Source organism: Mobula birostris, chromosome 7 (genome assembly GCF_030028105.1).
Source record: "Mobula birostris isolate sMobBir1 chromosome 7, sMobBir1.hap1, whole genome shotgun sequence".
In the NCBI taxonomy this organism is placed as follows: domain Eukaryota; kingdom Metazoa; phylum Chordata; class Chondrichthyes; order Myliobatiformes; family Myliobatidae; genus Mobula; species Mobula birostris.
In genome coordinates this window covers 20,032,979-20,048,957 of record NC_092376.1, presented here as the reverse complement: position 1 = coordinate 20,048,957, position 15,979 = coordinate 20,032,979, and the positions used below count along the sequence as shown (strand labels likewise).

At 40.9% G+C, this 15,979-nt stretch overlaps 2 protein-coding genes across 5 annotated transcripts in view; one reads left to right on the top strand and one right to left on the bottom strand.

Annotated features, from left to right (window-relative positions):
* LOC140200037 (cohesin subunit SA-2-like) overlaps positions 1–9,922 on the top strand; it is a 153,328-nt gene extending 143,406 nt beyond the window's left edge. For all 3 annotated transcript variants that reach the window (XM_072262691.1, XM_072262689.1, XM_072262690.1), the window contains 3 exons: positions 2,675–2,852; positions 3,808–3,935; positions 4,896–9,922. In XM_072262691.1, coding sequence (XP_072118792.1) covers positions 2,675–2,852; positions 3,808–3,925 — 296 coding nt within the window. In that variant the 3' untranslated portion in view covers positions 3,926–3,935; positions 4,896–9,922. The remainder of the gene's footprint in view (positions 1–2,674; positions 2,853–3,807; positions 3,936–4,895) is intronic.
* Positions 1–15,979, bottom strand: part of ppp2r3b (protein phosphatase 2, regulatory subunit B'', beta) — a 134,072-nt gene that overhangs the window by 9,520 nt on the left and 108,573 nt on the right. Inside the window, exon 17 of one of the 2 annotated variants that reach the window (XR_011886549.1) lies at positions 7,345–7,518. The exons of the other annotated variant lie outside the window; for it this stretch is intronic. The gene's annotated coding sequence lies outside the window, so the exon portion shown is untranslated. Of the gene's footprint in view, positions 1–7,344; positions 7,519–15,979 lie in introns of those variants that run through there. 2 annotated transcript variants of the gene reach the window in all.

Genomic DNA, 15,979 nt, shown 5'->3' with positions numbered 1-15,979 from the left:
GGAAAAGTGTGTATGGAACCGGAGAGATAGCGGATGTACTTAATGAACACCTGGCCTCAGTATTCACTACGGAAAAGGACCTTGGTGATTGTAGGGATGACTTACCATGAACTGAAAAGCTTGAGCATATAGATATTAAGAAAGAGAATTTGCTGGAGCTTTTGGAAAGCATCAAGTTGGATAAGTTATCAGGACCAGGTGAGATATATCCCAGGCTACTGTGGGAGGCGAGGGAGGAGATTGCTGAGTCTCTGACAATGATCTTTGCATCATCATTGGGGATGGGAGAGGTTCCGGAGGATTGGAGGGTTGCAGATGTTGTTCCCTTATTCAAGAAAGGGAATAGAGATAGCTCAGGAAATTATAGACCAGTGAGTCTTACTTCAATGGTCGTTAAGTTAATGGAGAAGATCCTGAGAGGCAGGACTTCTGAACATTTGGAGAGGCATAATATGGTTAGGAATAGTCAGCATGGCTTTGTCAAAGGCAGGTCGTGCCTTACTAGCCTGATTGAATTTTTTGAAGATGTGACTAAATACATTGATTAAGGTAGAGCAGTAGATGTAGTGTATATGGATTTCAGCAAAACATTTGATAAGGTACTCCATGCAAGGCTTATTGAGAAAGTAAGGAGGCATGGGTGACCAGTGGTGTGCCTCAGGTTCTGGGACCTGGATGAGGAAGTGAAGGGATGGGTTAGTATATTTGCTAATGACACAAAGGTTGGGGGTGTTGTGGATAGTGTGGAGGGTTGTCAGAGGTATCAGGGGGACATTGATAGGATGCAAAACTGGGCTGAGAAGTAGCAGATGGAGTTCAACCCAGATAAGTGTGAGGTGGTTCATTTTGGTAGGTCAATTATGATGGCAGAATATAGTATTAATGGTAAGATTCTTGGCAGTGTGGAGGATCAGAGGGATCTTGGGGTCCGAGTCCATAGGACACTCAAAGCTACTGTGCAGGTTGACTGTGTGGTTAAGAAGGCATACGGTGCATTGGCCTTTATCAACCGTGGGATTGAGTTTAAGAGCCAAGAGATAATGCTGCAGCTATATGGGACCCTGGTCAGACCCCACTTGAAGTACTGTGCTCAGTTCTGGTCGCCTCACTACAGGAAGGATGTGGATGCCATAAAAAGGGTGCAGAGGAGATTTACAAGGATATTGCCTGGATTGGAGAGCATGCCTTATGAGAATAGGTTGAGTGAACTTGGCCTTTTCTCCTTGGAGCGACAAAGAATGAGTGGTGGCCTGATAGAGATGTATAAGATGATGAGAGGCACTGATTGTGTAGATCAGGGGTCCCTAACCTCTTGCGCATCGCGGACCGGTTTAATATTGACAATATTCTTGCGGACCTCGCGTGCGTTCAAGTTCAATAGTGGGCGTGACAGGGAATAAGGAAAGGTGCAGCTGAGTCATATCGGTTCATATCACCAAATCATATCGTTTCCTCACGGCCCAGTGGCTGGGGATCGCTGGTGTAGATAGTCAGAGGCTTTTTCCCGGGGCTGAAATGGCTAACATGAGAGGGCATAGTTTTAAGGTGCTTGGAAGTGGGTACAGAGGAGATGTCAGGGGTAAGTTTTTTTACGCAGAGGGTGGTGAGTGTGTGGAATGGGCTGCTGGTGACGGTGGTGGAGGCAGACATGATAGGGTCTTTTAAGAGACTCCTGGACAGGTACATGGAGCTCAGAAAAATAGAGGGCTATGGGTAACCCTAGGTAATTTCTAAAGTAAGTACATGTTTGGCACAGTATTGTGGGCCAAAGGGCCTGTATTGTGCTGTAGGTTTTCTATGTTTCTAATTAGACTATTTGGCCCATTGGGTCTTTTCTGCCATTCCACGGTGCTGATTTATTATTCCTCTCAACCCCATTCTCCTGCCTTCTCCCTGTAACCTTTGACACCCTTACTAATCAAGAACCTATCAACCTCCGCTTTAAGTATACTGATGACTTGGCTCCCACAGCCATTTGTGGCAATGAATTCCACAGATCCACCATCCTCTGGCTAAAGACATCCCTTCTCATCTCTGTTCTAAAGGGATGTCCTTTTATTCTGAGGCTGTGCCCTCTGGTCCAGACTCCCTTACTATAGGAAACATCCTGTCCACATCCATTTTGTCTAGGTCTTTCAATATTTGATTGGTTTCAATCAGACCTCCTCTCATTCTTCTAAACTCCATGTTTGGAAAATAATTATGGTACAATATCTGTTAGGAGTGATGTTTAAATATTATTGAGCCTCTCTGAGGGGTAATGTCTGTAACAACAATATTCTTTACACATGAAGCCCTGTACTTCTACCATTTCCATCAGGGTAGCATGGTAACATTGCGTCACCGAGCTAACAATCACCGACTGGGTTTTAAGTCCGATCACTTTATAGTGTCAGTGATAATTGATTGGGGTTTGATTCCCACTGCTGCTTACAAGGAGTTTGTATGTTCTCCCCATGACCGCATGGGTTTCCTCCGGGTGCTCTGGTTTCCTCCCACATTCCAAAAATGTTAACGAGTTCTGGTCACGCTATGTTGGCGCTGGTAGCACGGTGACATATGTGGGCTGCCCCCGCCACAACCCTCGCTGATTTCATTTGACACAGCATATTTCACTGTATGTTTCAGTATTTTGCTGTACATGTGAGAAATTAATCTTCATTTTATCTCGCAGGGGACAGCAATAGTAGTGTGGCACTGAATGAGGAACAGCAGAGAAAGCCATTGCCCAACTTTCTGATGTCCCAGTTAAAGTCGACGGAGCTCAGAGAAAGTGAGAGGGACGTAAACCAGATGGGGAGTTGTGTAAAGGAAGATCCAGTGGACAAGGATGGGTTACAGTCACTGGGCAGGTAGATTTTAGTTTGTAACTTGCTTTTTCTTGTCCTTTTTATCTCTCTTCTGGAGAGCAGGATTAGGTTTTGAGGAATTCGATTTGCTCACGGTAAGTAATCTAGAACTATTGTCGGCAGATTATTTGCTTTTTACTTCCTCCCTTCACTGCTGAAATGCAGTATTGTTTTGAGGTATGGTTTGCCTCCTCAGACAGTGAGGCACTGGTTAAAAGTTCAGATCCAGGTATTAGCATCAAACCAACTGGTTGAACATGGAACGTGAATACGGTATGTTCAATTGGAAGTGTAATTTCAGTACTGCTCACCTGGAATGGTGGGAAGTGTCACGGTAAAAAGAAAGGTGTTCTACCTGCATGGTAAAACATCATGAGAAGGGAAATGGTTAGTAATTGTTTTTTCGTTGCCCCATGCACTATGATACTGTGAAAACCTCTATTTTGTATTCCATTTAGACAGGACGCTAAGCACAAGTACTATTCTGTGCAAAAGTCTTTAAGGACATAGCTAGGGTGCCCAAGACTTTTGCACATTACTGTACGTTTGGTTAAAATAGGAAGGTGGTTGGGAAACAGAAAAAAGAGTACATAGCTTTGTATCAGCTCAGTCATATTAAATGTTATTTGGTAACTGGAAAGACATAATATTCAGTATTGTTCAAAAGTCTTAGGCACCATAGCTATATACATGAGCCTAAGAATTTTGCACAGTATTGTACCTCAGGGTGATACAAAAGGAAAATCAGAAAAAGAAGGTAAATTATAGTGTTAAAGAGAAAGTGCAGTGCAGGTAGAGAAATAAGGAGTACAATGAGGTGATCCAGAGATCAAGAGTTCATCTTTATTGTACTAGACGTCCTTTCAGGTCTTATGAAAGGGGGATAGAAGCTGGCCTTTTGGTGAACATGGAAATATGCATGTCTGTGAAATTATATGAGCTCTGCTTTCTCCTTTAGTGAGTATGGGACCATCACAATGGAAGTCACAGAGAATATAACAACAGAAGATGCGGCTAAATCACCTGAAAGTGACCTTGATGACTTGAATGAAATATTGGATATTGATAATGACTGATGTGAACCTGGTAAGTCTTAGAATGAGCCTGCTTGTATTTATTATTTTCCCCCTTAAGTATTGGAAATGTGGATCAAACAGATTCTGCAATTTTTTTTGAAGTAAAACTAATATCCTTTCCTGCTGTAAGAGCTATAAATAATTGTTCGATTATTTCTGTCAGATTGAAATCTAAAATATATCTAGACATGTTTCAGTTTAATCTTTGAGCTCAAAAATGTTTGGTGAGTTCAGAGTGGCACAGATGCTAGGGTCCCTGCCTCACAACTCCAATAGTACAGTCAAATCCCTAATCTCTGGCATTGTATGAGCGGAGTTCACCTGTTCTCCCTGTGACCACTTGGATTTGCTCCAAATACTCCATTTTCCTGCAACATCCCAAAAGGTGCATAGTTTCGGAGGCTAAATCTCCACCTCATGTTACCTGTAGATCAGTGGTAGAATCTGTGGGGAGAGGATGGGAAATATGGTGTGAAATAAAACTAGATCATTAGTGCTAACGTGTGCTTGGTGGTTATCGCGGACTTTGTGAGCTGACGGATCCGCTTCCATACTAAGACCCTACAACACACTGTTCTCATATTTTATGTGGGTTGTCAAACTGAGGCCTTATTGACTCCCTTGAATGGTATACAAAAGAGAGCCAAGGATACTATATTGCTGCAGAGAGTAAATTGTCCTGCCCAATATTTATCCCTCGACCAGCAAATCACAAAAATAGGTTATCCAGTCAATATCAGAAGCTTGCCACGTGCAAATTAGGTGCAGCGTTTCTCACATTTTACCAGTGACCATATCTAAAAGACCTTTCTGTAAAGTGATTTGCAATGACAACTTGAAAGGCATCTACAAATTTGTTTAAGCATTTTACCAAAAAAAGTTTCTAAGACCTGTATTTATAGAAAAGACCAACAAGACTTAAATAGCATTTCAATGTCAATAAAAATTGTGTACTGTTGTTTTTTCATAGATGCCAGTGAGGGGGATATCTCGAGGCAGTGTCGGCGTCAACATTTCCAATTGGGAGCTGTCGAAAACTCTGAAATCTTACAAAAATAATTTATGTTACCAGCATAATTGGAACCAGAGAGCAATGAACAGTTGGTGGTACTGTTGCAGTACCTAGGAGCAAAACAGAAGAAAGTTTCTTTGCAGGAAAGCCCCTGCAGAAGGATATCTCCCATGGCTGAGGTAGTTCTTCAGAGGATATTAATTTCTGCAGCTCGTAAGATCTTATTCCTTCCTCTCAAAAATAGTTAGTGTACGAGTGACTTTCACTATTTTTATTCTTGGGTAAATGGATGGAGTTGCATTTCATCACTTTCAGCATTACAGTAGAAAAAAAAACAAGCTGACAAAATGAGTAAAAAAAATAGTGTAATTCAGTGTAATTATGTATGATAGCTAACTGGGTTAGTTTATTAGGAATTTAGAAATTAAGAGCTGAGTGCCAAGTAATAAATGGGGGAAGGTTATCAAATTATGCCAATAACTTTTAAAATTATACACAATAGTGTGCAAGAAGGTGTATCCCAATCATGAATTTTTAAACAAGTATGACAGTACCAAGTATTATAAAGACAACCTATTTAGAGCTTTTAAGTCTGGATTTAACTGGCAGACCATCTCCAATTTGATCTTATTTCTCTGCAAACAGTGTAAGTGGAGGCAAGAGAGAGTTTAAGTAAAGCAAGATAGAAATGGAGAGCGAGGAAGATGAACCAAAAAAACTGAGATTGGAAGTGCAGACTATATGCAGTGGCCACTTTATTAGGTACAGCTGCTCATTAATGCAAATATCTAATCAGAGAATCATGTAGCAGCAACTCAATGCATAAAACTCAATGGTCATATGATTCAGCTGCTGTTCAAACCAAGCATCAGAAAGGGGAAGAAATGTGATCTAAGTGACTTTGACCGGTGCCAGATGGCATTGTCTGAGCATCTCAAACACTACTGATATCCTGGGATTTCATGAACAACAGCCTCTGGAGCAGGGGTTCCCAACCTTTTTTTAATGCCATAGACCCATATCATTAACCGAGAGGGCTGTTGACCCCAGATTGGGAACCTCTGTTCTGAAGTTTACAGAGAATGAATGGTATGAAGAACAAAAAAAAACAGCCAGTGAGCGGCAGTTCTGTGGGCAAAAACATCTTGTTAATGAGAGAGGTCGGAGGAGAATTATCAGACTGGTTCAAGGTGACAGGAAGGGGACAGTAACTCAAATAATCATGAGTTACAACAGTGGTGTGCCGAAGAGCATCTCTAAATGCACAACATGTCGGACTTTGAAGTCGATGGGCTACAGCAGAAGACCACACCATTTTCAATTCTTATACCTAATAAACTGGTAACTGAGGATATGTTGTTATTATCCAAAGTAGGTATAAGAATGCTTGTTACAGGAGAACTTTGAGCATATTTAATAAATGTAATTATCAGTAGATTCCAAATAGATGCTGAATTTTGGTACAATTGTCTAGTTATAGTTCTGCAATGCCAAGGTAATTTCAAACCCCCACTGCAGATAAATTGAATTTAATAAATCTGGAATCAGCAAAAAGCAACCAGAAAACATTTGTAATTATCATTAAAACACAAACAAGCTTATTAACATCTTCTAGGGAAAAGATTTGCAATTAATGCTGGGTCATGCATTAATTTTAAACTGACTAAATATGCCAAGGGATATTGGGGATTTTATTGAATGAGGAAATCAGGCTAAAGGGACAACCATCACTAAGAAATCAGTCTGACAGAGAAATTGTCGCTCTGAGGTTCAATAGCCACAGTGGTTTGTCAGTAACATCTAAGCAGCTGAGAAACGTAACTCACCTGGTCAATAATCATATGAACCATGGTAAACAATAGGATTGGTCCTGGGAGTGTCCAGTATTCACCATTGACCTTTTAATTTCAAGTCAAGTCAGATCTGCTTCATACCTACATTCTTCCTGCTCAATCATTCAGCTGTTGAATCAGTAATTCTCCCCATTTAACATTATTTGTTGGAAATAATGCAAGAACATAGATTTCTGTTGAAGGGTTTCGTTCTGAAACATCGACTGTATTTTTTTCCCCATAGATGTTGCCTGGCCTGCTGAGTTCCTCCAGCATTGTGTGTGTATTGCAAGTATGTAGAATTTAGCTCTAACCTGTCTCTCCCCATGGTTCCAGTGACTACAAGTCTAGCATTCATGAAAAATAGCAAGATTAACTAATCTCAATGGTGTGAATGGGATATTTTGCACAAAATATCTACCATACTGGCTTATATTTAAAATGACACATAATCAAAAACCTTCAGTGAATTAACACACACAAAATGCTGAAGGAACTCAGCAGTTCAGGCAGCATCTATGGAAAGATGGGGCGCCACAGTAGCATGGTATTTAGCACAACAGTATTACAGCGCCAGCGACCAAGGTTCAATTCCCGCCGCGGTCTCTAAAGAGTTTTTATGTTTTCCCCTTGACCGTGTGAGTTTCCTCTGGGGCTCCGATTTCCTCCCATGTTCCAAAGACGGATGTGTTAGTAGGTTAATTGGTCACATGGGTGTAATTGAGCATGGCAGGCTCCATGCTGTATCTCTAAAATAAAAAAAAAGGAATAGAGTCCTTTAGTAAATTGATGTTCTGCCAGGTTATAGTAAAGAAATACACTAATACATTTTACATAAACCTTTGAGGTGTTTCTGAAACAGATGCCAGTGCAATTCATAAATACAGGATTTACAACTTGACGGATCAAGTAGCTCTGTGAGTATTACACACAGACTGCTTTCTGGAGGGTGGCTCAGTAAAACTATCTGAAGTTCAGCCAGGTTATAAGAGGGACATTTCTATTTTAAATCTATAGGAGGAGAGATCTGTACTAATTCTTTGTTTTCAATTAAAGAAGTCACAGCCAGATGCCAGTTGAATACCTCCTCACTGTGTAATGTGCGACATGGGCCTGAGGCTATGGTGCCCCATAATTAGACTGAAATAACCATACCACTGCCTCAAGCAGTGCATTAAATATCTCCCCTGCCTCCTCATTAAGTGCATGATTTCAGGCCACGATGGTGAAAACTGGGGGTGGGAAGAGAAGTGGGCAAAATTTGACACATTATTTGCATAGTAGTGATATGTGGATATGTACAGACCAAGGTAATTTTATACAGCATTTGGGCTTGCATAAGCTATTAAAAATACAAACAGAAAAATAGTCATAGCCAAAATGAAGTCTTCATAATAGAGGCAAGTTGAAATGGTTCATCACATGGCAGTGCAGCTTCTACTGCAATTGTTTTGCAGCACCAGCTTTCGCTGATCTGGGTTCTCTTCTTGCCGCTGCCTGGAAGAAGTTTGCACATTCTCCCCATGATCATGTGGGTTTACTTCAGGTGTTTTGGTATTCTCCCACATTCCAAAGATTTAAGGTTTGGTCTTTATTAATCAAGAACCTAGCAACCTCTGCTTTAAATATACCCAACGACTTAGCCTTCACAGCTGTCTGTGGCAATGAATTCCACAGATTTACCACGCTCTAGCTAAAGAAATTCCTCCTCATCTCCACTCTAAGGCTGTGCTCTCTCGTCCTAGTCTCTCCCATTGTAGCAAACATCCTCTAGGCCTTTCAATAAGCACTGGGACACCTGAAGGAGCAGCTTCAAAACTCAGGTTCCTTAAACATTTTACAAAGTTCACTATGTGCTTAGTGTTTAATTTAGCATCTATCTGCTGATATGTTCATTCCATGGGTGCCTTAGTGGTGACACCATCAGCAACACTGCATTAACAATTCTAGCTGAGCGTGACAAGGTCTGCAGGAATCCCAACAGCTGCCACAACAGTGTCAACTCTCTCTGCTCAACGACAGATGTTATTTCCCTAAATATGGGCACATTTCAACAGCAGCCATGTGTTCAGTCATTTATAACAACAAAAATAAATATAGAATCAGAATATTTTTCTATAAATTATACAATCTAATTCCTTATTATACTACGTAAATGCAAATTTTAACATCTGAACACCATGTCTCGTTGTCCCAGTGACTGCAGTATTTCAGCTGGTCTACAGCTCATTTTGGCATTTCTAAAATTTCCTCTGTGCTAGCTCATTTTGTAAGAATTCTCATTCTTGGCAAAAATCAGCTTGGCACCTCCTGCCATATCTGTCACACTGGATCTCACTCCTCACATCTCTGCCACCTCATCTTTGATGTTGCTCCAGAATTATGGCAAACCACCCCCACTTCCCCAGAACAACCATTGTCTGGCTGTTGTTTGACTATCACAGACTTGAACTTGGGGCAGCATGGCAGTATAGTGGTTATAGTACCGGTGACCCAGATTCACATCCTGCCACTGCTTGTAAGGAGTTTGTACGTTCTACCCATGACTGCATGGATTTCCTCTGGGTGCTCTGGTTTCCTCCCACAGGCTGAAGATGTACCGTTTGGTAGGTTAGTTGATCCTTGTAAATTGTCCCGTGATTAGGCTAGGATTAAATCATTGGATTGCTGGATGGCGTGACTTAAAGGTCCAATTTCTTACTGTGTCTCAATAAATAAATAAATAAATTACTCTGATTGGTGTGCGGCTAAGTAGTTGCAGTTGCTTACCAATGACAGGAGGGCATCACTTTCTCTAAACCACGAACAATGCTTTGACATTTGTTCAATTTGTACGCAGCTGATAGTTCTTTTTAATCTATTGATTGATGTAATACTCAGAATTTAACTTGATTTGGTAGCAATACTTTTACGATAAAGAGATTCTCTGCTCAAATTAACATATCTACTAGAATTCTGAAGAATATTTGTTTCCAAATAACAATGATTAGTCACGGCCATAAGAAATTTCAAAACTACATTCATTGAAATGTTATTTTTCCAAGTCATTCATGTAATTGTTCATTATGTTCAAAGACAGTTTGCAAGGTGCTCACCAGTTAAGGACTGTAATTGTGCATGTTAAATAAAGCTGATATTCCAATACAAAACAAATTCTTGTTCTGTCTTCTTCAGCCCTTTGTCACTTCTATCACCTCCCAGTTTCTGGCACCATTCCCACACTCCCATTTCCCTTCTACCCCTCACATGGATCCTCCCATGACCTGTTAGCTCTTCTGCTCTGGCCATCTCCCCTCAGTCTTGACCAAAATATTGACAGTCCATTTTCCTCCATAGATGCTGGCCACCAAATTCCTCCAGCATCTTGTGTTACTCCAGATTCCAGCATCTCCAGTCTTTTGTGTCTTCATAAAATGAACTGTTTCAGAAAATTAGAGTGGTATTTAAGCAGTCAGAAGGAACTGTCTTAGGGAGCATTTTGGACAGAGGGCCCTTGCTATGCAAGCCAAAGATCCTTGAAGATGGCAGCACAAATCAATCATATGGTAAGGAAGATATATGGGACACTGGCCTTCAATAATGACAAGTGAATACAAGGGTAGGGAGGTTATGTTCTAACTTAATAAAAGACTTCTAGGACTTCAGCAAGAGTACTGTGTGTAGTTCTGGTCACTACTATACAGTATATAAGATGTGATAATGCTGAAACAGTGCAGAGAAAATTCACCAGGATTTTAGTTATAAGAAGCTGATAGGCCAGGTCTGTTTTCCCTGGCATGGAGGAAATTGCAAAGGGACCTGAATGAGGGATATACAGGGAGTGAGGGGATGTAAAAAGAGTAGACCTTTCCCCTAATCAAAGGCCTATGGAGATTAAGAGATTTAGAAGGGATCTGAAGGGAACCTTTTCTCCAGCCAAAGAAAGGCAGTACTTGGAATGCACTCTCAGAGAAAGTGGTGGAAGTAGAGATCACAACAAAATATCTAAACAGGCACTTTAATCACCATGCATAGAAAGCCACAGGCCAAGTGGTGGAAGATGGCATCAATACAGATACTCATTGGTCTTCATGCATGTGGTGAGTCGAGTGGCCCATCTCTTTGCTGAATGACTCAATGGAAACCAAGAGCTAATGGTGTTAGCTGTAGATTTCCCAGGCTTATCTGTAGCTTGCCAGCACCTCAAAAGATTAGAAGCCACAGAAAATTGTGCGGTATGTGTAATTGATCAAAGATAAAAAGCACCTCTATTTGTCAAGAAGCTAAAGAATTTTGGCATGCCACCAATTTTTAATTGATGCACCATGGAAAACATCCTATTCAGATGTATCATGTCATAGTATGCAACTGCTCTGCCTGTGATCACAAGAAACTGCAGAGTTGTGGACACAGCTCACCATATCACAGAAATTAGCCTTTCCTCTATGGACTATCTACACTTCTTACTGTCTTGGTAAAACAGTCAACATAATAAAAGCCTTCTCCCACCCAGATATTCTCTTCTCCCCTCATTGACCAAAAGATAAAGGCCAGAAAGCATGTATTACCAGGCTTCCATCCCTCATAAGGTAACCTTACAACCTACTTATTAATGGCTTTGTGCCTTTTAGTCTATCTACACTGCACTGTACAACTGTAACACCATTCTACATTGATGCAGTACAAGGTAAACCAATAACAATGGACTGTTATAATGAACTGATCTGTATGGAGGGTATGGAAGATGTTTTCCTCTAAATGTTTCAATACACGTGACAATAATAAACCATTTTACCAATTTGGATAAAATACATTAGAAAAGACTCACACACTTCCAATCTTGACCTGCCATTAATTGTACTTGTCCAAACTTTAGAGGTTCATACCAGTCTTGCTGGTCCATCACCCTTGTCCTAGACCTCCATTAATTCCCTGAACTTAGGAGTGTTCAAACACTGCACATCAGGGAGGGAGAGACTTACCTGGATGCTGTTTCAGTAGGTAGTCACACCCCTTAGATTAGCTGCCTCAAATTCGGTCTGAGGGTGTGACTGTCTCAAATAAGACGGTGTGACTGCGAGTGAGGCAGGTAGTGGGATCCAAAAGACAGTGTTAGAGGAGCCTTGGCCCTTGAGCTTGTCCAACAGGTCTGAGATTTTCTCCCTGTGTGGATGAGAGTGGGGGCTGTAGGAAGGATGAGCAATCTAGCGATGGCACTGTAGTTCAGGGACCCACTGAAGGGGGTGGGGGGGGAGAGAAGAGAAATGTAGTGGTAATTGGGGATAGTATAGCCAGGGGAATAGATAAAGTTCCCTGTTGCGGGGATAGAGTGTCCCGAAGGCTGTGTTGCCTGCCTGGTGCTCAGGTTTGGGACATCTCATCTAACCTGCAGAGGAATTTGCAGTGGGGGGGGGGGAAGAAGAGATCCAGTTGTCATGGTCCATGTAGGAATAAACCACATAGGTAGACAAGGAAAGAGTTCCTGCTGAGGGAATTTGAGCAGCTAGGGGCTAAATTAAAAAGCAGAACCAAAAAGGTGGTAATTTCTGGATTACTACCTGAGCCCCATGCAAATTGGCACAGGGTCGAGAAGATTATAGAGAGTTAAATGTGTAGCTCAGTGATCGGTGTGGGAAAAGTGGGTTTGAATTCATGGGAAACTGCCACCAGTATTGGGGAAGGAGGGAGCTGTTCCATTGCGACAGGCTCCACCTGAACCATGATGTGACCTGGATCCTGGTAAACTGCACAATTAGGGCTGTGGGTAAGGCTTTAAATTAAATAGGATGGGGTTGGGTTCAACATATTGGAGAAGTATGGATAAAGTAAAAGAGAAAAGTGTGGATAAAGTTAAAGTAAAAGCAAAAATTTAAAAAAGAGAAAAGTAAGGGTGGAGTGCAGAAGTCAAAAGCAAAAAAGACAAAGATGATTAGATTTTAAAAGCACAATTAGTATAAGGGCACTTTATCTGAATGCCTGCAGTATTCAAAACAAAGTCAGTGAATTTGGGCACAAATCAGTATAAAGGGGTACGATTTAGTGGCTATTACAGAAATGTGGTTGCAGGGTGGAGAGGATTGGGAATTAATATCCAAGGCTATATTTAAGAAAAGGTTGGATATCCAAGGATATCCGGTAATATGGAAGGATAGACAGGAAGGTGAAGGAGGTTTGGTAGAACTTAATTAAGGATGAGATCAGGGTGATAGTGAGAGATGATACAAAATCTAAGGATCAGATTCTTGAATCCATCTGGGTAGAGAATAGGAATAGTAAGGGGGAAAAAAAAATCACTGTTGGGAGCTGTCTATAGGCCACTGAATAATAACATTACAGTGGCACAGGAAATAAACAAAGTAGTACCTTGAGGCATGTAAGAATGGAACAGTAGTTATCGTGAGGGACTTCAACTTGCACATAGATTGGGTGTATCAAGTTGGTTGAGGCAGTCTTGAGGAGGACTTCACAGAATGCATGTGTGATAGCTTTCTTGAACAGCATGTTACTGAACCTACAAGGAAATGTGCTATCTTGGATCTGGTCCTGTGCAATGAAACAGGTAGAATTGGCGATCTTGTAGTTAGGGATCCTCTTGGAAAGAGTAATCACAGTATGATTGAGTTTCTCATACAAATGGAGGGTGCAATAGTTCAATATAGAACCAGTGTATTATGCCTAAATAAAGAAGACTACAACAGGATGAGGAAGGAGTTAGATAAGGTAGTGGGAATATAGGCTATATGGTGGGATGGTTGAGGAACAGTTTAAGACTTTCGCAGAGATTTTTCATGGTGCTCAACAAAAGTATATTCAAGTTAAAAGCAAGGACAGTAAGGGTGGGGGGGTGGAGTCAGCCATGGATAACTAAGGAAATAAAAGAAGTCATCAAACTAAAAGCTCATGTGTACAAAGTTGCCAAGAGTAGGGGGAAACTGGAAGATTGGGAAAACTTTAAAAAGCAACAAAGAACCCATAACCGAGCAATAAAGAAAGAGAAGCTAGATTATGAAAATAAACCAGCACAAAATATAAAAATTGATAGCAAAAGCTTTTATAATTATATAAAGCGGAAAAGGGTGGCCTAAGTCAATGTAGGTCCCTCGGAGGGTGACAAGGGGGAATTGATATTGGGTAATGAGGAAATGGCAGAGGCTTGGAATAACTATTGCGTTGGTCTTCACGGTGGAGGACACGACTAACATGACAAAGAGAGATTATATGGATGCGATGGGAGGCAAGGACCTCGATACAATAGCCATCACTAAAGAGGTAGTGCCGAGCAAACTTGTGGGCCTGAAGATAGACAGTCCCCTGGTCCTGATAGAATGTATCCCAGGATACTAAAAGAAATGGCAGAGGTTATAGTAGAGGCTTTGATGATAATTTACCAGAATTCTCTGGACTCTGGGCAGGTTCTGGTGGATTGGAAGGTGGCGAATATCACTCCATTGTTCAAAAAGGATGTAGGCAAAAGGCAGATAACTATAGGCTAGTTAGTTTAACATCTGTGGTTGGAAAATGCTTGAAGCTATCATTAAAGAAGAAATAGTGAGGCATCTGGAAAGAAATGGATCCATCAGGCAGATGCAGCAAAGGCAGGTCCTGTTTGACAAACTTACTGGAGTTCTTTGAGGATATAATGAGTGCAGTGGATAGAGGGGAACAGATAGACGTTCTTTACTTGGATTTCCAGAAGGCATTCGATAAGATGCCACATGAAACACTTATCCACAAGATAAGTATGCATAGAGTGGGGGTGATGTATTAGCATGGATAGAGGATTAGCTAACCATTAGAAAGCAGAGCTGGGATCTCTGGATGGCAAATGATGGTGAGTGGTATACTGCAGGGTTCAGTGCTGGGCCTGCAACTGTTCATGATATACGTTAATGAACTGGAACAGGGGACCGAGTGTAGTATATCTAAGTTTGTTGCTGACAGTAAATTGAGTGGAAAAGCAATTTGTGCAGAGGATATGGAGAGTCTGCAGAGAGATATAGATAGGTTAAATGAGTGGGCGAGGATCTGGCAGATGGAGGACAATGTTGGTAAATGCAAGGTCGGCCACTTTGGAAGGAAAAATAGAAGATTAGATTATTTAAATGGTTAAAGACTGCAGCATGCTGCTGTGCAGAGGGATTTGAGAATGCTTGTGCATGAATCGCAAAAGATTGGTTTGCAGGTGCCGAAGGCGTATCTGGAATACTGCTTTCGGTTCTGGTCTCCTTACTTGAGGAAGGATATACTGGCTTTAGAGGTGGTGCAGAGGAGGTTCACCAGAATGATTCCAGAAAGATGAGAGAAGATCTTGTAGAAACATATAAAATTACAAAAGGGATAGATAAGATAGGGGCAGGAAAGTTGTTTCTACTGGTAGGTGTGACTAGAACTAGGGGACATAGCCTCAAAATACGGGGGAGTAAATTTAGGACGGAGATGAGGAGGAACTACTTTTCCCCCAAAGAGTAGTGAATCTGTGGAATTTTATGTCCATCAAAACAGTGGAGGCTACCTCAGCAAATATATTTTGAGACAAGGTTGGATAGACTTTTGCATTGTAGGGGAATTAATGGTTATAGGGAAAAGGGAGGTAGGTGGAGATGAGTCCACGGTCAGATTAGCCATGATCTTATTAAATGGCAGAGCAGGCTCGACAGGCCAGACTCCTGCTCCTATTTATGTTCTTAGGTGCTTGCATTCATGTCCTGTTCTGAGTGTGAATTCTCCAGTGTTACACCAATATCTATTTTCCAGAAACTAACAAACATATCCCTTGAACGTTAGTAGCATAAACTCCATCAGCTCTGATACCTGTAACTCACTCATTAATCTAAACACCCACATATTCTTCATTTCTGATTTAGTCAAATATCTATTTCCCATCATTCAAAATGTAAATAAATATTGAATCATGATTTTAAGTTCCAGGAGATGTTTCCTCCCAAAGCACCGATAAACACTCCAACCATGTTACATTAGATCTGTCAACCATGTTCATTCACCTACCACAATTTGTATACATATTGAAAAATGCAGTTTTAGAACTGATCAATCACACCACGTTAATGTATAGTACTTAAGAAAAAAATTCATCTCCATAAATAACATTAAGCACTCAAAACAACCTTATTGTGTAAAAGTATTTTTAAAGCAACAACAAATTTCAGATACATTAATAAATTACTGATTACTGATTTCTATTTTCTCCAAAGCAGCATTCAAGTGGTTCAA